Source organism: Microcaecilia unicolor, chromosome 4 (genome assembly GCF_901765095.1).
Source record: "Microcaecilia unicolor chromosome 4, aMicUni1.1, whole genome shotgun sequence".
Classification (NCBI taxonomy): Eukaryota; Metazoa; Chordata; class Amphibia; order Gymnophiona; family Siphonopidae; genus Microcaecilia; species Microcaecilia unicolor.
In genome coordinates, this window is record NC_044034.1 from 195,846,687 (window position 1) to 195,872,465 (window position 25,779).

The 25,779-nt window shown below is 46.8% G+C and overlaps 1 protein-coding gene across 6 annotated transcripts in view; it reads right to left on the reverse strand.

Moving 5' to 3' along the window:
• The window catches only part of HPS5 (HPS5 biogenesis of lysosomal organelles complex 2 subunit 2), a 379,294-nt gene that overhangs the window by 282,829 nt on the left and 70,686 nt on the right, over positions 1-25,779 (reverse strand). For all 6 annotated transcript variants that reach the window (XR_003941938.1, XM_030201106.1, XM_030201107.1 and 3 more), the window contains exon 7: positions 19,615-19,830. Coding sequence is in view for 5 of the 6 variants with exons in the window: in XM_030201106.1 (XP_030056966.1) it covers positions 19,615-19,830 (216 nt within the window). In the remaining variant the exon portion in view is untranslated. The remainder of the gene's footprint in view (positions 1-19,614; positions 19,831-25,779) is intronic.

Here is a 25,779-nt window from a genome sequence, read left to right on the forward strand (position 1 = left end):
GTCAGGGGAGGGTGGGGGAGTAGGAGGGATTGGGAGGACGGTTAGTATAAGGAGGGGGGGAGAGGTTAGCAGCTCAAGGGGTGGGGGGGATAGGGAGCTGTAGAGAGAGGTCCCAGAGGTTGGTATAGTTTAGCCTTGTTAGGTTTGGATTCGAGTTGGGGGGGGGAGGAAGAAGTTGGTAAATTGGGGGGATGGCTTGCTGGTTACTTCTTGGTTTACGTATTCTGTTATGCTTCTTTATGATGTTTACCAGGTGTTCCTACATGCAGAGTATGTTGATGCATGTTAAAACATAAAATAGAGGGGTGGGGGGAAAGTGTTAAAAGCTTGATGACGATCTGTATCATTTTAGTTTACTGAGTACCTGCTCTTATTTGAATCTTTGTATATTCATATTGTTGGATGTGTTTCCTATGCACAGTCATCAATAAAAATGTTGAATCATAAAAGACGAGCCGGTTGATATTGTGTATCTGGATTTTCAAAAGGCATTTTGACAAAGTATCTCATGAAAGACTAGAGGAAATTGGAGAGTCATAGGTAGTGTCCTATTGTGGATTAAAAACTGATTAAAAGATAGAAAACAAAGAGTAGGGTTAAACGGTCAGTATTCTCAATGGAGAAGGGTAGATAGTGGGGTTCTCCAGTGGTCTGTGCTGGGACCACTGCTTTTTAACATATTTATAAATATATTTATAAATAATCTAGAGATGGGAGTAACTAGTGAGGTAATTAAATTTGATGACAACACAAAGTTATTCAAAGTTGTGAAAAATTACAAGACATGGAGACTGGGTATCCAAATGGCAGATAATATTTAACGTGAGCAAGTGCAAAGTGATGCATGTGGGAAAGAGGAACCCGAACTATAGCGACATAATGCTACGTTAGAAGTCACAGACCAAGAAAGGGATCTCAGCGTCGCTGTTGATACGTTGAAATGCTCTGCTCAGTGTGCTGCAGAGGCTATGAAAGCAAATAGAATATTAGGTATTATTAGGAAAGAAATGGAAAACAAGGTAAAATTATGTATCATACCTGATAATTTTCTTTCCATTAATCATAGCTGATCAATCCATAGACTGGTGGGTTGTGTCCATCTACCAGCAGGTGGAGATAGAGAGCAATCCTTTTGCCTCCCTATATGTGGTCATGTGCTGCCGGAAACTCCTTAGTATGTCGATATCAAAGCTCCATCCGCAGGACTCAGCACTTAGAGAATTACACCCACAAGGGACACTCTGCCCTGGTCACCACCGCTGAAACGGGAGAGGGGAATCAACCCAGCTCATCCCCCACACGTGGGGGAGGGGAATCCGTCTTGCTCATCCCCGCGGAGCGGAGGAGGGACACCACACCCGCCAATGCGGGGGGATCTGACTTATCCTGCAACCGCAACCGCGGGAGGAGCTGGCTGACCCTAACACCGCCGAAGCGGGAGGGATATAATGCTACCCTACTGCCGCACGAAGCGGGAGGGAGCTCCGGCAGAATTTAGGTCTCAATCCAGCCCCGTAAAACGGAGGGGAGAGGAATGCAGCAGCTCACTGTAACACAAAATCGTCTCAACTCCAGAAGAATTCAATCGAAAAAAAAACTTGAACACGAAGATCCTCCTGAACAGGAACTGAAGACTAAACTTGAACCTGAAATGCAACCAGAATATAAACAGTACAGATATCTAGGAGGGGCTATGGATTGATCAGCTATGATTAATGGAAAGAAAATTATCAGGTATGATACATAATTTTACCTTCCATATCATCATGCTGATCAATCCATAGACTGGTGGGATGTACCGAAGCAGTACTCACCCAGGGCGGGACATAGAAATCCCTGACCGCAACACTGAAGCTCCAAACCGGGCCTCCGCCCGAGCAGCCACAGTCAAGCGGTAATGACGAGAGAAGCTATGAGCCGATGCCCAAGTTGCCGCCTTACAAATCTCTTCCAAGGAGACGGACCCGGCCTCTGCCATCGAGGCCGCCTCTGCCCTAGTGGAGTGAGCCTTCAGCTGGATAGGCGGCATCTTCCCTGCGGCCACATAAGCCGCTGCAATGGCTTCCTTGATCCATCGTGCCACTGTAGGCTTGGATGCCTGCAGACCCTTACGAGGACCTGCGAACAGCACAAACAGATGATCCGACTTCCGGAAATCATTGGTCACTTCCAAGTATATGATGATGACTCATCTCACATCTAGATATTTGAGAGCAGAGTACTCCTCTGGGTAGTCCTCCCTACGAAAGGAGGGTAAGCAGAGCTGCTGATTCTCATGGAAATGAGAAACAATCTTGGGCAGGAAGGAAGGCACCGTGCGAATAGACACTCCTGCCTCAGTGAACTGCAGGAAGGGTTCCCGACATGATAGCGCCTTGGGCTCGGAAACTCGTCTGGCTGAAGTGATAGCCACCAAAAAGACTGCTTTCAACGTCAGGTCTTTCAGAGATGCCCTCGACAAGGGTTCAAAAGGCGGCTTTTGCAAGGCTCTTAGCACTAGATTGAGATTCCACGCAGGCACCACCGAGTGCAGAGGAGGGCGTAGGTGATTAACTCCCTTGAGAAAGCGCACCACATCTGGCTGCGAGGCCAGGGAAGCACCCTTCAGGCGACCCCTGAAGCAAGCCAGAGCCGCTACCTGGACTTTAAGGGAACTGAGCAACAGGCCTTTCTCCAGACCTACTTGCAGGAACGCCAACACTGAAGAAATTGGAGCAGTGAAGGGAGAAAGAGAGCCTGCCTCACACCACGATGCAAAGGTACGCCAAACCCTGGCGTAAGCAGTAGAAGTAGAGCGCTTCCTCGCTCTCAGCATAGTGGAGATGACTTTGTCTGAGAAGCCCTTCTTCCTCAGACGCTGCCGCTCAATAGCCAGGCCGTAAGACCAAAGGGGGAGGGATCCTCCATCACCACGGGACCCTGGTGCAACAGGCCCCGCACCGCTGGCAGCCGCAGAGGGCCGTCCACTGAGAGCCTGATCAAGTCCGCATACCAGGGACGTCTGGGCCAGTCCCGACCCACCAGGATTATCCGACCCGGATGCTTTGCCACCCGGTCTAGCACCCTGCCCAACATGGGCCATGGCGGGAACACATAGAGAAGCTCCTGTGTTGGCCACCGTTGGAGAAGAGCATCTACTCCCAGAGAGCGAGGGTCCCGTCCTCTGCTGAAAAAGCGCGGCACTTGGCAATTGGCCGATGACGCCATCAGATCTAAGCTCGGCTGGCCCCAGCGCTTCGTGATGTCCAAGAATGCCTGAGCCGATAGCTGCCACTCCCCGGGATCCAAGGTATGGCAACTGAGAAAGTCCGCCTCGACATTCATGACTCCCGCAATGTAGACCGCCGACAGCTGTTCCAGGTTCGCTTCCGCCCACTGGCATAGCTTCAGGGCCTCCTTGGCTAGAGGGGCGCTCTTGGTACCTCCCTGGCGATTGACATAGGCCACAGCCGTGGCATTGTCCAACAGGACCCGTACTGGCTTCACCGCCAGTACCGGGAGAAACTCCAAAAGCGCCAACCGAATGGCTCTGAGTTCCAGGAGGTTGATAGACCACTTTGCCTCTGCAGGAGACCAGAGCCCCTGCGCTATCCTTCCCAAGCAGTGGGCTCCCCAGCCTGTCAAAGAGGCGTCCGTCGTGACGACAACCCATTCCGGGGTCAAAAGAGGCATTCCTGCGGACAGCATGTCTGTCCTCAGCCACCAGCTCAGCGTCTTGCGCACTGCTGGATCCAAGGGAAGGCGCACAGCGTAATCCTCCGACACTGGAGTCCATCGCTGCAGCAGAGAGAGCTGTAGAGGTCTCATATGGGCCCTGGCCCAGGGCACTACTTCCATTGTGGCCGTCATAGAGCCCAACAGCTGCACATAGTCCCAAGCCCGAAGAGGAGAGGCTACTAGGAACTGGTCCACCTGAGCCTGAAGCTTGACAATCCGATTGTCTGGCAGGAACACTCTGCCCACTTGGGTGTCGAAACGAACTCCCAAATACTCCAGGGACTGAGTCGGGCGCAGCTGGCTTTTCTCCCAGTTGATGATCCACCCCAGGGAGCTCAAAAGAGCAATCACCCGGTCTACAGCTCTGCCGCACTCTGCATAAGAGAAGGCTCGGATCAACCAGTCGTCCAGATAAGGATGGACTTGTACTCCTTCCTTTCGCAGGAAGGCCGCGATGACCACCATTACTTTGGAGAAGGTCCGCAGAGCAGTAGCCAACCTGAACGGGAGGGCTCTGAACTGGAAGTGTCGGCCCAGGACTGCAAAACGCAGAAAGCGTTGATGAGGAGGCCAGATGGGAATATGCAAGTAAGCTTCCTTGATGTCCAAGGATGCCAGGAACTCCCCTGCCTTCACTGCTGCTATAACAGAGCGGAGAGTCTCCATTCGGAAGTGTCGAACTTTCAAGGCCCGATTGACCCCTTTGAGGTCGAGGATAGGCCGCACAGAACCTCCTTTCTTTGGTACCACAAAGTAAATAGAGTAACGTCCCTTGCCAAGCTGATCTTCTGGCACCGGAACGACCGCACCCAGGCGGATCAGATTGTCCAAAGTCTGCTGCACTGCCATAGCTTTGACCAGAGACTTGCAGGGAGAGTGCACAAACCCGTGTCTTAAGGGTCGGCAGAACTCTAGCTTGTAGCCGTCTCTGATGACTTCCAGCACCCAAGCGTCTGAAGTTACCCTGGTCCACTCGCCCAGAAACAAGGATAGGCGTCCTCCAATCTGCTCTGGGCCATGGACCAGGGCCCCGTCATTGGGTATGAGACCCTGGGGAGGACCGGAGGACTCACCTCCAGGACGGCGGTCTCTGCGAAAGGAATGCTGCTTGGGGGAGAAGTTCCTCTTGAAGGAAGAGGGGGCAGAGGAGCCCAACTTGCCCGGGCGATACCGACGGGCTTCCTGAAACCGTCCTTTGGAGGAACCGGGGCGGGCACCACTGGCCCGAGCCCTGACCTCCGGTAACCTCTTGCCCTTGGACGTGCCGAGATCAGTCACAATTTTGTCCAGCTCGACCCCAAAGAGCAGCTTGCCTTTAAAAGGCAACTTAGCCAGGCGAGACTTAGAGGCGTGGTCAGCAGACCAATGCTTCAGCCAAAGCCAGCGCCAAGCAGAGACTGTCTGAGCCATACCTTTAGCCGAGGCTCTCAAGACATCATACAGCAAGTCTGCCAAGTAGGCCAAGCCCGATTCCAGGGCTGGTAAATCAGCCCTCAAGGAAGGATCCGAGGGGGAAGCCCGCTGCACAATCGTCAGGCACGCCCTGGCCACATAGGAGCTGCAAACTGAGGCCTGCAAACTTAAAGCAGCCGCCTCGGACGACTTTAAAGCCGCCTCCAATTTTCTGTCTTGGGCGTCCTTTAGGGCCTTGCCACCTTCCACCGGTAACGCCGTTTTCTTAGTCACCGCAGTGATTAAGGAATCCACGGTAGGCCAAAGAAAGGCCTCCCATTCGCCTTCCGGCAGAGGATAGAGGCGGGACATAGCCCTAGCCTCTTTAAGGCTCGCTTCTGGGAAATCCCATTGAGCCAAAATCAAGGTGTGCATGGCTTCATGCACGTGGAAGGTTCTAGGCAGGCGCTTCGTCTCCAGCATAATGGCAGAGCCAGCAGAGGCTGAGGGAGAGACGTCCTCCAGAGAGGAAATCTTCAAAATGCTCATGGCCTGCACTAACAGGTTGGGCAAATCCTCTGAGCGAAAGATCCACGCTGCAGAGGGGTCATCCGCTCCATCCGAGCAGGAATCCGTCTCCTCCAAGGAATCCCCAAAGGACCGTTGGGAGAACTCAGATACGCTGCCCTCATCTACATCAGAAGAGACAGAGTCCTCTAGGGCCTGGAAATCCACCCAAGGGCGTTTGCTTCCTGAGGCCTCAACCCCTTTATCAGACAGGGGAGCAGGGGCAGCGTTTTGCATAAGAAAAGCCCGATGCAGCAGCAAAATGAACTCAGGGGAGAAACCCCTCAGACTGTGCACTTCTGCAGCCTGGGCCACGGCCCTAGACGCACCCTCAACCGGCGCTCGCAAAAGTGGGGGAGAAACATGCTGCGCATCCAAAATGGCGTCCGGCGCAAAACTCCGAGAAGGAGCCGCGTGGGAAGAACGGTGCTTAAGTTTGGCCGCTTTCTTGCCGTCGCCCGAATCAAGGGCGACCATAGCATTAACGTCTCCCACTTCGAGGGCGGCCCAAGAAGCCGTCCGAGCAGAGTGGCCGGCCAAAATGGAGGGGGCGAGCAGCAGGGGATGGGCACTTATGGCGGGAAAAACCGCCGCACCGGAGGAAGAACCGGGACACTGACCGGACTCCAAACTGATGCCCAAAAAGGGCGATTCAGGCTTTGAAACCCCCGCATCCCCGCTAGACGCGCACACACGGTACAGGGATCGAGTCTTCGCGCCCTCGCCTCGCCCTCCGACGCCATAAGCCACGTGGAGACCGATCGGGGAATCCCCTGCCCGCTACAAAAGGTAAAAATTACCTGCTCCTCACTGTAACGAACTGGTGTCCCAGTGAGCAGCTGCAATAAACGCTGATATAAACGTTGAAATAAACGCCCTTAAAGGACGTCCAAATTTTTTTTCTTTTAACGGAGCCAGCGGGAGGGGGAGAAAAGGAGGGACCTGGCACCACCAGGTTTGCACTTGCTCAAGAAGAGCCCTCAACCCCAGGTACTCAACAAAACCTAAGAATTAGGCCTGGAGACCTAGCTAGAGCTGCTGCTGTGTGTGACCACCACCTGCTGAGATAGAGAACATACTGAGGAGTTTCCAGCAGCACATGACCACATATAGGGAGGCAAAAGGATTGCTCTCTATCTCCACCTGCTGGTAGATGGACACAACCCACCAGTCTATGGATTGATCAGCATGATGATATGGAAAAATTAGTTATAATGCCTTGTATCGCTCCATGGTGCGAACGCACCTCGAATATTGTGTGCAGTTCTGGTCATCGCATCTCAAAAAAAAGATACAGTCGAATTAGAAAAGGTACATAGAAGGGACAACTTTCCCTATCAAGAAAGGCTAAAGTGGCTAGGGCTCTTCAGCTTGGAGAAGAGATGGCTGAGGGGAGATATGATAAAGGTCTATAAAATGAGTGAACTGCTTGTTTACTCTTTCCAAAATACTAGGACTAGGGGGCATGCAATGAAGCTACAAAATAATACATTTTAAATGAATCAGAGAAAATATTTCTTCACTAAATGTGTAATCAAACTCTGGAATTCGTTGCCAGAGAATGTAGTAAAGCAATTAGCTTAGTGTGGTTTATAAAAGATTTGGATAGCTTCCTAAAAGGGGAAATGGGACTTGATATACCGCCTTTCTGAGGTTTTTGCAACTACATTCAAAGCAGTTTACATATATTCAGGTACTTATTTTTGTACCAGGGGCAATGGAGGGTTAAGTGACTTGCCCAGAGTCATAAGGAGCTGCAGTGGGAATCAAACTCAGTTCCCTAGGATCAAAGTCCACTGCACTAACCACTAGGCTACTCCTCCAAGTATATAAGCCATTATTAAAATAGACAGGGAAAATCCACTAATTATTTGTAGTATAAGCAGCATAAACGTATTATACTGTTTTGGGATCTTGCCAGGTAATTCTATAGTAGTAATTATGAATGAATGCATAAAAAAGTACGCACACACCCCTGTATTCTATATAAGGAGCCCAAAGTTGCAAGCTCAACTTTGGTTGAGCTTCAAAGATGTACATGCAAATAAATTGGATGAGTTGTGAACCATCAATAATTAGGTGCTAGCCACCAATTACTGTTAACTAGAATTTCATTAAAATTTCCACATGCATCTTGTTGCATGTTATTCTATAAGACACAGTGCTCAACTCCATGGCATGTATATCGAAAGAGGGTGGGGTCATGGGCATGTTGGTGGCATTCCAAAAAGTTGTGTGTGGAATTACAGAATACTGCTTAACCATAAGTGCCAGTGTTTACAACAGGTTTCAGCAACCCAAAAATTAGGTGCAGGATCCGCAATAAATGCTATTCTACATAAGGCATGCACCCCTATTGCTTAGCGCTGAATTTTTTTGCACCGTTTACTGAATTTCCTCCACACTTTCCACTATGCATAAACTAGAGAATTTTCAAAAAAAAAAAAAAAAAAACAACTTTGCCAAGGAATGTATGGACCCTTTCTCCGAGGACAAGCAGGCTGGACATCATCACGCATGGGTCATCGTCCGCGACGGCCCCAGGAGCTCCGGATTTAAAAATCAAAATTTGAAAACTTCTAGAAGCGATGAGAGCGGGCGCGGGGACAACTCACCGCGCATGCGCGCTTCCCTCAGTTCCTTTTTTCCGCTTCACGAGTGAGTTGTTTGTTTTGGCGCTCCTCGTGATTTCGGCCCAGGGGACTTTTTGTTGCGTTTACGCGCTCCGGTTTTCCCTTTCATTTCTTTAAAAAAAAAAAAAAAAAAGGGGGGGGGGGTTTCCTTTAATCCTTTTTTAGTTTCTCTCATCTTTTTAGGTTTCCTTTCTTTTATGTCGCAGCCACCTTTAGGCTGCTCGGTCGCGTTCCTTTTTTGTGCCTTTCTCATTGGCACCATCAAGTCGTTTGATTTTTCGACCGCTATTTCTCCTCCCATGTCATCAAGGACTCCCAGCGGCTTCAAGCGCTGTTCCCGCTGCAACCGAATCATCTCGACTACCGACCCTCACGCTTGGTGTCTCCAGTGCCTCGGGCCCTGTCTATCTGCCAGCTTCCTGTAAGCTGTGTAAATTAATGAAAAAGAGGACCCAGGTGGCTCGAGAGGCTCAGCGCAAGAAACTTTTTTCTGATCGGTCCGGTCCTTGGATGTCGGCATCGACATCGACGTCGAGGGAAGCAGCACTGAGAGGTCAGGTAATGGCTGCCGAGAGACCATTCAGAGCTGGGAGCAGCGAGGCATCGAGTGGGTCTCCACCCGTCTCAACACCTACTGCTATGCAGGCCCCCCGGGACAGCCCCGAGTCGGACCCGGCCCGAGGAGGCATGAAGATTCCACGTCCTCCTCATCAGTACCGAGGAGTGTCGATGACGGGCGTCGGGCGAAGGCTAAGAAGTATCGTCATCGATCTCCTTCACGTCACGGTACCGAGAGCTCCGGGGAGCCGAGCGAGTTGGCACCCGAGAAGCGTCAGCGCCAGGAGGACTGCTCACCCTCCATTCAGGAAGTGCTAGGTACCAGCTCTCTAACCTCCTCAGATTCTGGCACCGACTCCTGCACCAGCCCCACAGCTTGTTCTGATGGCAGCCCTCAATGAGTGTCTCCGGGCCATGCTTCCAGGCCTTCTGGAAGGGATGATGCGTCCATCTGTCTCGGTACCGGAGGTGCTTGCGCCTCGGGTACCCACTGGTGAGACGGCGTCTGGCCCATCTCCTGTGCGGAGGTCTCCGCCCTCGGTTCCACTTGCGGTGCCTGAGCCGGTTGCCACCCGGGTCAACTCTCCCTCAACGTCGGTGGAGGAAGCTTCGCCGGAGTCCAGGCAAGGGTCCACTTCTCGACGCCCCTCACGAGGACATCGATCATCGAGGTCGAGGCAGGCTCAGGTTCGAGCTGCTATTCGGGAGCTCCTGTCCGATACCGAAGAGGAGCACTCATGGGGAGAGGAGGAAGACCCCAGATATTTTTCGGAGGAAGATTCTCAGGGGCTTCCATCTGATCCTACTCCACCTATTGAGGTTAGACAATCTCCACCTGAGTGTCTTTCCTTTTCATCTTTTGTGCGGGAAATGTCTAGGGACATTCCATTTCCTATGGAGGCTGTGGATGAGCCCAGGGCCGAGATGTTCGAGGTCCTGGATTATCCTTCTCCACCAAAAGAGGTTGCAACAGCCCCCTTGCACAATACACTCAGGGAAGTGATGTTGCGAAATTGTTCTTGCCCTCTATCTAATTCAGTTGTCAACAAGAAGTCCGAGTCCCTGTACAGAGTCCAAGGTGAGCCTGTGATGGTGAAGGCCCAACTTCCTCACGATTCCATGGTGGTGGACTCTGCTCTCAGAAGATCCAAGAGTACTAGGGACTATGTTTCAGTGCCCCCAGGCAGAGAGTCTAGGACTTTGGATTCTTTTGGGAGGCGTACGTATCAGGCTGGAATGCTCGCGGCCAAGATTCAAACATACCAGCTGTACACCAGTATTCACTTATGGAACTCGATAAAGCAACTGTCCAGTTTAGTTGAAGCTCTCCCTCCAGAGCTTGCTGAACCTTTTCACCAGGTGGTCAGGCAGCAGAAGGCGTGTCGCAAATTCCTGGCCAGGGGAGCTTTTGATACTTTTGATGCTGCATCCCAGGTGGCTGCTCAGGGTATCGTGATGCACAGACTCTCATGGCTGCATGTCTCAGACCTGGATCAGAAGACCCAGCACCGAATGGCGGATGTTCCTTGCCGGGGGGATAATCTTTTTGGAGAGAAGGTTGAGGATATGGTTGATTCCCTCAAGAAGCATCATGATGCTATGGATTCTCTTACCCGCTGGACGCCTTCTGCTACTACCTCCTCTTCTAGGAGGTTTTTTGGAGGAAGGAGGAGTGCTCCCTATTCCTCTGGCAGGCATAGGTACACTCCTGCTTCCCGACAGCCTGTTCAAGCTCGCTCCCAGCAGCCTCGTTCTCGTCAGCGGCGTGCGCCACAGGCCCCTTCAGCTCCACAGCAAAAGCAAGGGACGGGCTTTTGACTGGTTCCAGAGCAACATAGCCGACATCAAAGTGTCCGTACTGGATGATCTACCTGTTGGAGGGAGGCTGATATTTTTTCATCAAAGGTGGCCTCTTATAGCCTCCAACAGGTGGATTCTTCAAATAATCCTGTCCGGATATGCTCTCAAACTGGAATCAATGCCTCCAAATTGCCCACCGGGAGCTCAATCCTTCAGTTCCCAGCACAAGCAGGTACTTTCAGAGGAACTCTCCGCCCTTCTCAGCGCCAATGCAGTCGAGCCCGTTCCACCAGGGCAAGAAGGGCTGGGATTCTATTCCAGGTACTTCCTTGTGCAAAAGAAAACAGGGGGGGGGGGGGATGCATCAGGGGCCTGAACAAATTCCTGGTCCGAGTTCAGGATGCTTTCCTTGGGCACCCTTCTTCTCGTGATTCAGGAAAACGATTGGCTATGCTCTCTGGACTTAAAGGATGCCTATACTCACATCTCGGTGCTTCCAGATCACAGGCAGTACCTTCGATTTCGCCTGGGAACTCAGCATTTTCAGTACTGCGTGCTGCCCTTTGGTCTCGCATCTGCACCCAGAGTGTTCACAAAGTGCTTGGCAGTTGTCGCAGCATCGCTACACAGACTAGGACTGCATGTGTTCCCTTATCTCGACGATTGGCTGGTGAAGAACACCTTGGAGGCAGGAATTCTACGATCCATGCAGATTACTATTCAACTGCTCGAGCTACTGGGGTTTGCCATCAATTATCCCAAGTCCCATCTGATTCCCGTACAGAAATTGGAATTCATAGGAGCTCTTTTGAACACACGGACGTCTCGAGCTTATCTTCTCCAGGCAAGGGCAGACAACCTTCTGGCCCTAGTGTCCTCAGCTCGAGCATCCCAACAGATCACAGCTCGGCAGATGTTGAGACTTCTGGGCCACATGGCCTCTACAGTTCATGTGACTCCCATGGCACATCTACACATGAGATCAGCTCAGTGGACTCTAGCTTCCCATCCACCGATTTTTGCAATTCCCTTCAATGGTGGACCATTTGCTCCAATCTGACCTTGGGATGAACATTCCAAATTCCTCAACCGCAAAAAGTGCTGATGACAGATGCATCCCTTCTGGGGTGGGGAGCTCATGTGGATGGGCTCCACACTCAAGGAGTTTTGGTCCTTCCAGGAAACGCATCTGCAGATCAACCTCTTGGAATTGCGAGCGATCTGGAATGCGCTGAAGGCTTTAAGAGATTGGATGTCCAATCAAATTATCCTAATTCAGACAGACAATCAGGTTGCGATGTATTATACAAACAAGCAGGAGGGCACCGGATCTTGCCCTCTTGTGTCAGGAAGCCGTCAGAATGTGGCTTTGGGCGCACCAGCAAGGCATGCTTCTCCAGGCTACATATCTGGCAGGTGTAAACAGTCTGGCCGACAGGTTGAGCAAGGTAATGCAACCTCACAAGTGGTCTCTGAACATGGACGTTGTCCGCAAGATCTTCCGAGAATGGGGCACCCCCTCGGTGGATCTTTTTGCCACTCAGCACAATCACAAGGTTCCTCAATTCTGTTCCAGACTTCAGGCCCACAACACACTAGTGTCAGATGCCTTTCTCCTTCATTGGGGGACAGGCCTCCTGTATGCGTATCCTCCCATACCTTTAGTACGGAAGACTCTGCTGAAACTCAGGCAAGACTGCGGAACCATGATTCTGATAGCACCTTTCTGGCCTCGTCAGATATGGTTCCCTCTTCTTCTGGACTTGTCTTCAGAAGAACCTTGGAGATTGAACTGTTTTCTGACTCTCATCACTCAGAACAAGGGGTCGCTTCTACATCCCAACCTCCAGTCTCTGGCTCTCACTGCCTGGATGTTGACAGCTTAGAAGTTGCCTCTTTAGGCCTCTCAGAGGGTGTCTCCCGAATCTTGCTTGCTTCCAGGAAAGATTCCACGCAAAGGAGTTATGCTTTTTAAATGGAGGTTTGCCGTCTGGTGTGACAGCAAGGCCCTAGATCCTTTCTCATGTCATACACAGCCCCTGCTTGAGTACCTTCTACACTTGTCTAAGACTAACTCAGTAAGAGTTCACCTTAGCGCAATCAGTGCTTATCATCAGCGTGTAGAAGGTCAGCCTATCTCTGGACAGCCTTTAGTCGTTCGTTTTATGAGAGGTTTTCTTATGTCAAAGCCCCCTGTCAAACCTCCACCAGTGTCATGGGATCTCATTGTCGTTCTCACCCAGCTGATGAAACCTCCTTTTGAGCCACTGAATTCCTGCCATCTGAAGTATTTGACCTGGAAGGTCATTTTCTTGGTGGCTGTTACTTCAGCTCGTAGAGTCAGTGAGCTCCAAGCCCTGGTGGTTCATGCTCCTTACATTAAGTTTCATCATAACAGAGTAGTCCTCCGCACTCATCCTAAGTTCCTGCCAAAGGTGGTGTCGGAGTTCCATCTGAACCAGTCAATTGTCTTGCCAACATTTTTTCCCTGTCCGCATACCCGCCCTTTGAGGACAAGTTGCATACCTTGGACTGTAAGAGAGCACTGGCCTTTTACGTGGAGCGGACAAAGCCATATAGACAGTCCGCCCAACTGTTTGTTTCTTTTGATCCCAACAGGATGGGGGTGAGCCTGGGTGCTAGGGATACCCCATGCGTGATGATGTCCGGCCTGCTTGTCCTCGGAGAAAATGAAGATACTTACCTGTAGCAGGTATTCTCCGAGGACAGCAGGCTGGACATCATCACAACCCTCCCTCCCCCCCCCCCTTTGGAGTTGTTCTTCTCGTTTGCTTTTTATATAACTGAGGTTAGCGCGCGGGCGTTGCAGGCGGGAAGTCACGCGCGCATGCGCGGTGCGTTGTCCCCGCGCCCGCTCTCGTCGCTTCTAGAAGTTTTAAAATTTTGATTTTTAAATCCGGAGCTCCTGGGCTGTTGCAGACAACGACCCATGCGTGATGATGTCCAGCCTGCTGTCCTCGGAGAATACCTGCTACAGGTAAGTATCTTCATTTTATACCCGCTCTGACATGCACAAATTGTGTTTTTTTTACGTGTATAAATGCAAACCACTTCCCCCCCCCCCCCCCCCCCCCCCCACCACACCTCTGAAAACAACTTCATTTAGTTCAGGTAAAGTTACCTGTATATAGGCTGCATGAATGTAACTATGGGGCTAACTTTATTTATTTTATTTATTTGTTGCATTTGTATCCACATTTTCCCATCTATTTGCAGGCTCAATGTGGCTACAATGTACCGTTATGGCATTCACCATTCCAGATTAGAGGATTTGTTACATACAAACACATGGATGTCATAATAAAATTAACAGCCAGATATAAGAAGAAAAACAGTTTCGAATATAGGTAAAGTGAAGATGTGTCACATTTACAATTGTTGATCGTTGTGGTATGCCTTGTTGAAGAGGTAGGTCTTCAGAAATTTTCGAAAGTTAGTTAGTTTGTATATAGTTTTTAGGTTATTCGGTAATGCATTCCAAAGCTGCGTGCTCAGGTAAGAAAAGCTTGACGCATGCGTTATATTTTAGACCTTTACAGCTGGGGAAGTGAAGATTAAGGAATGTGCGGGATGACCTTTTAGCGTTTCTGGGTGGCAAGTCTACCAGATCTAACATGTAAGCTGGGGCATCCCCGTGAATGATTTTATGGACTAGAGTGCATACCTTGAACGTGATTCTTTCTTTAAGTGGAAACCAGTGTAACTTTTCTCTCAGGGGTTTTACACTTTCATATTTTGTTTTACCAAAATATTGTACAGTGAACCCTCCAAAACCCACCAAAAACCCACTGTATACCATTACAATAGCCCTTATGTCTGCGATTTGTGCCACTTTAGGACGTTTTTCTGTTTTGAAAATGAGCCCCATGTGTTAGGTACAACATATTAAAAATATCAAACTAAGATTAAACTTTAAAACATTTTTCTGTTGCCTGTTTATCTAAATATGACACTGCATGTGACAAAACTAGCATACCACATTAATGGCTGCTGCACACCATGATATCTGGTATATTACGGCTATAGAATGTACAAGGCTTAACTGGTTTGGGCATTAACATTCGCCTGGACTTTACTGATTTTGGAAACACTTTGCTGATTTTGGAAACAAATCTTAATCTTATTTTAACTTGGCTGCAGGTGAATGACAAAACACACTTCATCTCAACAATTAATTACACTGGTAGGTAACCCTATCCTTTATCCATACAAAACTATAGCTCATTTTTAGCCGAAAGTGGACTTAGCAGGTTTTGGAAATTCCTTCAAATACTCTAAATGCTTCCAGCCAGCAGTTTTCACTGTCAAGACTATTACGAAATGGAAGTTACATGAAACACTCAAAGCAAGGCAAAACCTGAAAGGCCAAGAAAAATCTGATAGAGTCACCTAACAATGGGTCAAATTCAACAAAACAAAATCTACAGATCACTGTAAATGATCTTCTGAAACATTTAGCTGACACTGGAGTAGTTGGCTACAGTTCCACAATAGTGTCATCAGAGCTGTCAGAAGAAAATCTTTAATATTTATTTATTTATTTATTGCATTTGTATCCCACATGATCTTACTGTCTGAAATGTGGGGGGGGAGGCTTCAGAAGCCTGAAACTTCAAGGAAGTACTTTGGACTGATGAAAACAAATAAGAGCTGTTTGGTTATTACCACACAAGATACATTTGGAGAAAAACAGTGAAGCATTTGAAGAAAATACCCTGCAAAACCATTAAGCACAAAGCAGATTATACTTTGGGGTTGTGTGGCAGCTGATGGCAAAGGAAATAATGTGTGAGTGGAAGAAAAATAGATTTGATTAAATATCACTGCATGCTATAAGCTAAACATCGCATGGTCAGTGAAGAAACCGAAGCTAAGAGGCTGGATATTTTAGTAAGATGATTTTTTTTAAAAACACCTCTCAAATTTAGCCATGAAGTACGTACAGGAAAGAAAGCTGAAGACCGAATATTGCTGAAAATCAGAAGACACACCTCAACCACATAGTGCATGTAAGGAGACCTAAGAATATTTCTGAGTTAGAAGAGCTTTGAAAGGAAGTGTGCAAAAAATTTTCAAAAGCAATATCGGAAAAACTCTTGGCTGGCTACAGTAATTATACAATAAATGTACAAAATGATGGCATTTTTAATTTGGTAGAGGCTGTGTCAGTAGTTTCCGTTCACTTAGGGGCCCTTTTACTAAGGCACGTAGGCGCTACGTGCGTCCAACACGCATAAAATAGGAACTACCGCCCGGTTACCGCATGCCCTGGGTGGCAATTCTATTTTTGATATGCGTCCAAAACACGATGTAGAAATTTTCTACCACATGGCACTTACCCAGTGGTAATCACAAGTGTATGCGCGCTGATAATTACCGCCCGGTTAACGCGCAAGACCTTACCGCTAAGTCAATGAATGGTAGTAAGGTCTCAGGTCGAAAATGGACACGTGCTGGTTTTAATTTTACCGCACATCCATTTTCAGCCACAAAAAAAAGGCCTTTTTTGCAAGAGCGCTGAAAATGGACCTGCGCGCGCCCAAAGCACACACCTACACCAGCGTATGCCATTTTTCAGCGTGCCTTAGGGATTCATTGAAACGTTAAACCAGGTGTGACTAAACTTTTCCACACAACTGTACTTTCAGCGCAAATCAAAAACAATGATGAAATTTGGTACCAAGAGCCTTCATTTCCTTATTTTTTAAATCCTCTTCTAGTCACTACAGGGGACACTCAATGAAACTGCATGGAAATATTTTTAAAACAAACAGGAGGAAATATTTTTTCACTCAAGAATAGTTAGGTTCTGGAACTTGTTGCCAGAGGATGTGATAACGGCGGTTTGTATATCTGGGTTTTAAAAAAAGGTTTGGACAAGTTCCTGGAGGAAACGTCCAAAATCTGTTGTTGAGATGATTATGGGGGAAGCCACTGCTTGCCCTGGGATTGATAGCATGGAATAGTGCTACTAATTGGGTTTCTGCCGGGTACTTGTGACCTGGATTGGCCACTGCTGAAAGCAGGATACTGGGCTCGATGGACCACTGGTCCGACTCAGTATGGCTATTCTTATGTTCTTATGTACAGTACTGATCTGGGGCCAGAAACAATGCACAAGGATTCCTCCAATAACTCCACAATTTAAGGGAACTGAATCTGGCCAACAGCTGTCACCCTTAAGCAATGACTACAACTCCCAAGAACCACCATCCCACCACCCTCTCCAGTTGCAGTGAATGCCTTTTTTTTTTTTTTTTTTTTTTGCAGCACCATGAACCAACCCAGAAAGTGAGATTAGACTCTAGGATTGAGCTGGAGGCCTTACACATAGCAGTGGCAAATGTTTTAATCACCCTGATGAGGTTATGGGGAAGTACTGTTTGATCATGAGTAAAGAATTACAAATCACATACTGAGAAACTACTACCAAAGTGCTACATTATGCTTACACTATGTTCAGGAGGAAGGAAATAGGGGATCCCTAGCTGGTAGGTTACAGTTTATTAATCAGATCTTTCCATGATGGATCAGCAAGCAGAGATGGTGGGAGTATGAGGCACTACAAATAAACCATTTCTCAGGTAAAACTAGTCTACATATACATTTATAAAACGCAAGGACTTCTACCTTAGAATGAGTGGAGCTGTTCCCACAGGCAAAGTTTGGTCTTACAAGCATATCTTACAAACTACCAGCAGATGGATGTAAAATAGCCTAAGAGCAGGTGGAAATCTCTATGGCTCTTTTTCCCCAAAGTTGTTTATGTGCATAAGTTCCCTTTATAAAATAGATGTAACTCACAGTTTTGCTGCCTTATTATAAAATTACTTGCACAAGTGTATATTGGATGTGTGCAATTTTATCAACATCTATTTTCATACATAAAACACTTTCATGTGCTGAAATCTAAAAAAAAACCAAAAACATTTGTATATAAGGTAGTGTTTGTATGTGGAAATAGGAGTCTGATATGTGCACAAAGTTATGCACATACACATCTTTACCCAAACTGAGCAGAGGCTTTTCTATGGGAAGGGCTGCGAAGGGGTACATTTTTGCACATACCCTTGAAATTACCCAGAAAACTTGCGCATGAGAATAAGCAGGTATAAACCTAAGTGTATAAATTCCCTGTGGATGTACCTGCACAGGGAAAGGTTTTGTATTATTTATACAAGTGCTCAGTCATGAATTACCCCATGCACTTGAGGAGAACTCACAGGTTCCTGTACAGAAAGATTGGGATCCTTTGCAAACTTTCTGGCTGTCATATTCCCACTTGCAATCAAACTTACAGCTTGCTTTACATGTCAGTCAGCGCACTTATTATCAACCATCTACAGCTCTAGATATTCTGCTCGCTTGCAAGAATAGTCAAAGCAGCTATTATGAATCACTTCTTAGGTGGGTCAGCTGGAAAACCTACACATGGCACGCAAAGGAGAAGACCAGAGACAGTAGGCGATATGACCAAAGACACGCGCATCTCTATCAGCACAGATAATTCAGACAAAGGGGTCTTTATACTAAGCTGTGGTAAAGCCTTAATGCACCCTTATGTGGATTTTTCCTGCACACCAAGACCATTTTTACCACAACAGTAAAGTGGCCAATTTTCCACTTTTTGTATTAATAACTGTGCACTAATGTTGCCATTAGAACACAGCCATTAAAAAAATGAATAGAATTACTGCATGAACTTACCGCCATCCATTTTGTAGATGGTAAAGGTTTGTGCTATTCCTACACTAGTTAGTGCTTGGTAATGTAGCTGCACTGATTAGCACAGGAGCATCCACACCCCTCCAATAAAAAAAAAAAATAATGTAACACACGCCAATTTGGAAGCTATCACTGGACACCTGAGCGCATCCCGCAGTACAAGCAGACGTAATGAAGAAATATGGTCTTTATTCAATACTAAAGTTGGACTCGACACGGCACCGTATTTCGGCAAAGTGCCTGCCTCAGGAGTCTGTCTATAGTGGTGACATAAGTACATAAGTATTGCCATACTGGGAAACACCAAAGGTCCATCAAGCCCAGAATCCTGTTTCCAACAGTGTCCAATTCAGGTCACAAATACCTGGCAAGATCCCAAAAAAGTACAAAACGTTTTATACTGCTTATCCCAGAAATAGTGGATTTTCCCCAGTCCATTTAATAATGGTCTATGGACTTTTCCTTTAGGAAGCCGTCCAAACCTTTTTAAAACTCCGCTAACTGCCTTTACCACATTCTATGGCAACGAATTCCAGAGTTTAATTACACATTGAGTGAAGAAAAATAAAGGAAGACTGAAAATATGCAAATGAGAAAAAAACAGTATCAAGTCTTTAAAAAGATGCTAGTAAACAGTTAAAAGTCGCATCAGCAACAAAGAAACAACTCTGGAAAAACAAAGTGAAAAGATGATGCGGCAGGCACTTTGCCAAAACACGGTGCTGTGTCTAGTCCAACTTTAGTACTGAATAAAGACCATATTTCTTCATTACATCTCTTTGGATTTTTGGAAGTCCTGTTGCTTCTACACTGTCCTATTGTCACGTCTGTGGACGATGCGCGACACCTATCTAAAGCAGATCTCATTTTTCCACCCCGGTGGTTGTTCCGCATCCCACAGTACGCCATTTAAGCTATTGTAAGAATGCGGTAGGTCTTATTAAGGCTTAGGAAATGGACCCCTAAGAGATATGTAGATATTTTCTAACCGGCTCCACTCCCACTCACTGCAAATTTAAATGACTTCAGCAAGTAGGAAGCACTGCTGAATTTACATTTTTATTAAGAATGAGGTTTAGCAAAAAAAAAAAAAAAGTTCATGTCATATATCCCATTTATTTTAAATATAGTCACAGTCGGCTATCTGTGCTGTAAGGGTTAACAAATATCCATTTTTCATTAGCAATACTACCGTCCTTACTTTAGATTAATAATAGGAAGAGGAGGCAAGGACAGCAGCTGTTTAAATTGGTGCGTACTGAGCACTTCACCCTCAAAGTTCACTTCCCACATTCTGGATCCAGGGCGTGTACAGTAGATTAATGGCTGCTGATTTCCAGAATTCTTCCCAGCGGGAAAGAAACAAGCTCCAAATTCTCCATCTCTTTCCTTGTTACCAATCTTCCAGAACTTCTCTCTAGTACAAAACAAGAAAAGTATTAACTTGTTTTTCCTGCAAATAAGAAATAAAGGCAACATTTCAAGCAGAAATACTCTTAATTTTCCTTACATAGCCTAAATATTTCACCTCTAAGAATAAACACAATGAGATTAATATTCTACTCCTCCTCCTCATTTTTATAGCACAACTAGATGTATGCAGCACTGTACTTATTATATGCAGGTAATTTTTCTCCCTAGTGGGCTCACAATCTAAGATGTTTTTTCAACCTGGGGCAATAGGGTCACAAGGATTTCTATGTTTAATGTTAGATGTTAAGCAAATAGTGGAGGAGTGGCCCAGTGGTTAGGGTGCTGGACTTTGGTCCTGGGAACTGAGGAACTGAGTTTGATTCCCGGCACAGGCAGCTCCTTGTGACTCTGGGCAAGTCACTTAACCCTCCATTGCCCGCCGCATAGAGCCTGCCATGAGTGGGAAAGCACGGGATACAAATGTAACAAAAATAAATAAAATAAAAACTGAAAATTCTAGACTGGAGAATTAATTTTTGGCCAGATATCTCCATATCTGGCCAAAGTTATGCACATAAAATGAGATGGCAAAGATACATTCCAGGAATGTGGCTAGTGACAACATTCAGCCACTGTCGTTGAGTTGGGTTCAAGTAGGACCACATAATTAACTATCCTAACTTAAATGGATCACTGTCTGTTTAAAATTTAAGATCATGTAGAGGGGCATAATCGAAGGGGACGCCCAAGTTTTGATGAGGACGTCCTCGCAAAACATCCCGGTGGAGGGGCGGGGAACCCGTATTATCGAAACAAGATGGACATCCATCTTTTGTTTCGATAATACGGTCAGGGACGCCCAAATCTTGCAAATTTAGGTCATCCTTAGAGATGGTCGTCCCTAGACTTGGTCGTTTCTGATTTTCAGTGATAATGGAAATTAAGGACGCCCATCTCAGAAACGACCAAATGCAAGCCCTTTGGTCGTGGGAGGAGCCAGCATTCGTAGTGCACTGGTCCCCCTTGACATGCCAGGACACCAACCGAGCACCCTAGGGGGCACTGCAGTGAACTTCACAAATTGCTCCCAGGAACATAGCTCCCTTAACTTGGGTGATGAGCCCCCCAAAACTCACTCCCCACAACTACACACCACTACCATAGCGCTAAGGGGTGAAGGGGGGCACCTACATGTATGTACAGTGGGTTTCTGGTGGGTTTTGGAGGGCTCATCTTTACCACCACAAGAGTAACAGGTGGGGGGGGGGGGGGGGGCTCGGTCTGCCTGCCTGAAGTGCACTGCACCCACTAAAAACTGCTCCAGGGACCGGCATACTGCTGTGATGGACCTGTGTATGACATTTGAGGCTGGCACAAAAGATTTTTAAAGATGTTTTTTTGAAGGTGGGAGGGGATTAGTGACCACTGGGAGGAGTAAGGGGAGGTAATCCCCGATTGTCTCCAGTGGTCATCTGGTCAGTTCGGGCACCTTTTTGTGGCTTGGTTGTAAGAAAAACAGGATCAGGTAAAGTCGTCCAAGTGCTCGTCAGGGACGCCCTTTTTTTGTTCCATTACGGGTCGAGGACAGCCATGTGTTAGGCACGCCCAAGTCCCACCTTTGCTACACCTCCGACACACACCCCCCGTGAACTTTGGTCACCCCCGCAACGGAGTGCAGTTGGGGACACCCAAAATCGGCTTTCAATTATGCCAATTTGGGCGACCCTGTGAGAAGAACGCCCCCATCTTCCGATTTGTGTCGAAAGATGGGCGTCCTTCTCTTTCGAAAATAAGCCTGATAGTCATTGGTCCTGCTTAAATGGATAGCACAGCTAACAATCCGCATAAAGATAAATGAATAAAATCTTAGTTATCTTTATGTGGAAACTGCCATACTGAACATTGAGCTCGACGGGTTGATCTAAAAGTTTGAATAAAACCGCTCAATCTTACATAAGAAAAGTCAATCCTTTTATTTTGATAAAGAACCAGATGTTAATGAAAAGAGCAGTTTACCTTTGGACTTTATTTTATTTATTTTTTAAAATATAAGAACACATTTTTTATTTTCTCTTGCAAAGGAATGAAACAAAGCAGGCCCTGAATAGCAAGATGCTCTTTTAAGTAATTCAACAAGCGAGTAACTTTATAAGGCATTTCTATTGATAAACTGTTTATATGTGTAGAAATAGCTCAGGTAATACGCACGTAGACTTCTGTGCATACAGCCTGCATACATCTATCTTTACTACAGTGGAGGCATCCCCAAGTGCTGCTAGGGAGGGGCTAGCACCTCATAAAATATGCATATAACAAAAGAAATTGTGCATATGAAGGAGGAAGTGACGTCAGCTCAGGGAGATGGCTGCTTAACTGAGGAGCTCTGTACACGCCGGAGCGAAATTAAGACACGATCCCCGTTAAACGTGGCGTTTTCTCCCCAAACAAAGTGCAAAGGATACTGAAGGCATGGCAGCTAGGAAAAAGCTTGCAAAGTTTAATACACGTCGGAAGTTCCGAGTAAGGAAGGCAAGGGAGCGGGTCTTTGGGCGGTGACACAAGGAGCCAAAATGGCCGCCGATGATTCCAAATCAGACCCGGACCCCGAGGAGCTCAAAGGAAGCGACACCGAGATAAGTAAGCAGGACTTTGTACGGTGTTTTAAAAAATTAAAGACGGAAATGGTGGCGACGAGAGGCAGCATTCATACAGCAGTAGCCGAACTTCATGAAGAAATGCGAGAGACCGGCAACAGACTCACAGAGACTGAGGAAAAGACTGAGGCGATAACGGAGGAAGTGAGGGACATCCAGGCGATAATTAAAACAGAACATCAGTCCAAACTAGAAATGGAAATTCTGCTAGAAGATTTGGAAAATCGAACACGCAGATGCAACTTGCGTTTCAAGGGAATACCTGAAGAGGACCAATATAAAGACGCAGTGAAAACAGTAAAGGAAATTTGTGTCTTTTTACTTCAGCAGGATAACGGTGATGGTGACAATCAAGCACTGGAACAAATAGAAATAGAACGGGCGCACAGAAGTCTGGGTCCTCAAAGAGGTGGAGTGCCTAGAGACACAGTTGCCTGCTTTCACAAATTTACAGTAAAAGAGGCTGTGTGGAAAAAAGCGAGAAACCTGGGAGAAATCAAATGGAAAACTGGTAAAATCAGAGTATTCCAAGATTTAGCCAGGAAAACGTTACAGAGGAGGAGGGACTTCAAAGAAGTCACGACATATCTTCAGAAAGCTGGGCTGTGTTATCGGTGGTTACACCCGTTTGGAATACAAATAACAGTGGGAAATAATACCCGCAGGTTTCAATCCCATCAGGGGGCCTGGTAAGTATTGCGTGAAATGGGATGCACAGATGTCCCGAGAGAGGAAGAAGGGGCCCAGCAACAGCGGCGAAGCCCGGCTATGAAGGAGCAGAATGGCTGGAGAAAGCTGTAGGGTGGGAGGATCGCCTCTCTCCACGTGCGGAGACAACAGGAACGGAGAATGGAGAGGGAACCTGAATTGGTTTGATTATGGACACTGGATAAATTTTGGACAGAGGGAGGGATTGTAGAGTAAAAGGTGGAAGTATAAGTGGTTAATGTTTGGGGAGATTAAGTAATGGGGAGAAGGGAGGGGGAGTGTTGAATATAAAGTTAAAGGCAAATTAGCAGATCTCTGGGGAGGGCTCACTTCCTAAGGGGCGAAAACTGGCCAGAGAAGGAGGGGGCAGTTGCAGGGGAAGCCCAAGGGTGGGAGGGGGGTTTGAGGGTGGGGTCGTGGAATGTTAATGGTTTAAACAGTCCGAATAAAAGAAGTATTATTTTTAGAGAATTGCGCAGAATGAATTGGGACATAGTCATGCTGCAAGAGACCCACATTAGGATGCAGGATGTATCCCTAATTTTGAACAAAGGCTTGGGTGAAGGTTTCCCTCTTGCAGACCCCAAGGGGAGTAAAACGGGAGGGTTCGTAATTTATGTGAAGGAAAATTTGCAATTTACTAAAGAAGCTATCTATAAAGATGGGGAAGGAAGATGTATTGTAATTAAAGGGAGGATAAATAATAGCCCTGCTACTTTAGTCTATGTGTATGCCCCTAATGTCGGGCAAGGACGGTTTCTATGATAAAATCACAGCAGACTTGACATCCTTTGTGGAAGGTATGATTATCTGGAGGGGGGGGGGGGGGATTTTAATTTCCCAGTGGGTGAGATTGACCATTCAAAAGGAAGGTTGGGAGGGGGAGGACCTCAATTACTTAAGCTGATGAGGGACCTAGATTTGATGATGTACGGCGACTACACCATCCAGGTCAAAAGCAATTCACCCATTATTCGCATGCACAAAGCTCGTACACTACAATTGATGCAATCTGGTGCAATAGAACATTGTGGGGAGAAATACAAAGTGCTGAGATTGAAAGTATACATGCGTCAGATCATGCACTAGTATGGATTTATTGAGGGAATGGGAAGAAGGGGGACGGGAAAGGTCTGGCGACTTAATGAGTCCCTTTTGGATGGTGAGGCGGATTGTCAGGAAATTCAGGCAGCCATTAAAGAATATCTAGAAATAAATGACAATGGAGAAGTGTCAGAAGGGACTCTGGGATGCACTGAAGGCGGGTAATAAGGGGCCATCTTATTCGAAAGGGGGCATATCGGAAAAGGGAGGGAGAAGCACATGAATTAGAGGTCCGTAAGCAATTGGCTAGACAGGAAGTCATGCATCAAAGGGAAGGGGGCTCTCAGCATTTAATGGAGATCAGAATTGCAAACAATACAGATGAAAAGGATGGAGTTTCATAGAAGTTTAATGCAGCAGAAAGTTTTTGAATTTAGTAATAGAGCGGGTAATATGTTAGCTAGGAGAGAAGGGTAAAAATACAATTGTAGAGAGAGGGGACATTTTTTCACTGTCTCTGGGAGTGTCCCTTAATACAAGCTTATTGCAGGAAGATTTTAAGTATTTAGAGGGGTTATTGAAATCTAGGATTCCACTTTCTCCATCAGGGATTCTACTGGACAATTTCGAACTATCTGGCTTCCAACGGGGGGGGGGGGGGGGGGGGGGGGGGCGCTTGCCAAATTATACGTAAAGCTTGTACTTTAGGGAAGAAAATGATCATGAATAGATGGCTCTGTGTCGATCCTCCAGATTTTGGTATTGGAGAAATCAATTCCATGACCTTTTGCTGCATGAGCGACGGACAGTGGGCCCTCCCCGAAGGCAAGAGAGCGATTCTTGAGAATCTGGCACATCCTTATATACAATCGTTGTCTGTTCGGGCGCGAAGTTTAGTATTAAATGGTATGTGAGGGCAGAGAGATGGAGAAGAGTAGGTAGAAGAGGTTTTTTTTGGGGGGGGAAGGGGAGGGAGGTCATTATAGAGTGATTTGGACAGCGTATGAAGAAGGCCGGTAGAGAAATATATAACTCAGTCATTGGACTGGCATATAAAGAATGCCTAATCTGTGATTTTAGATGCTATTAGTATCTTAGTTTATTATTCATTCCACAAAAACGTGCCACCATTTTGGTTCTGGTGATAACGGCCTGAGGGAAGGAGAGGAGAAAATCTTTTCAAACATATCGATTCAAGTCACTGGTTTATTCCTACAAAAAAGTTTAGCCATTGCATCAGTTACCTGTTGTATTTAAAGTCTATACTTATCGAGTTGATTCGTCAATAAAAGTTGTTGAACATTATAAGATAGCTGGTAAGGATGGGGGGAGGGGGAGGGAGGGAATTAGATGACACAATAAAAACCGCATAAGATGAGGTATAAGTTGATTTAATATTTATTTTGATACTCATGTCACAATGCAAAAGTAAATACATTGGTTATGGTGATAAGGTTGATGGGAGGGAGGGAGAAAATGATAAAACCATTGATGATAAATGTTATGGATGAGTATATACAAATATGATGTAGTCCTTAAAAGGTCAT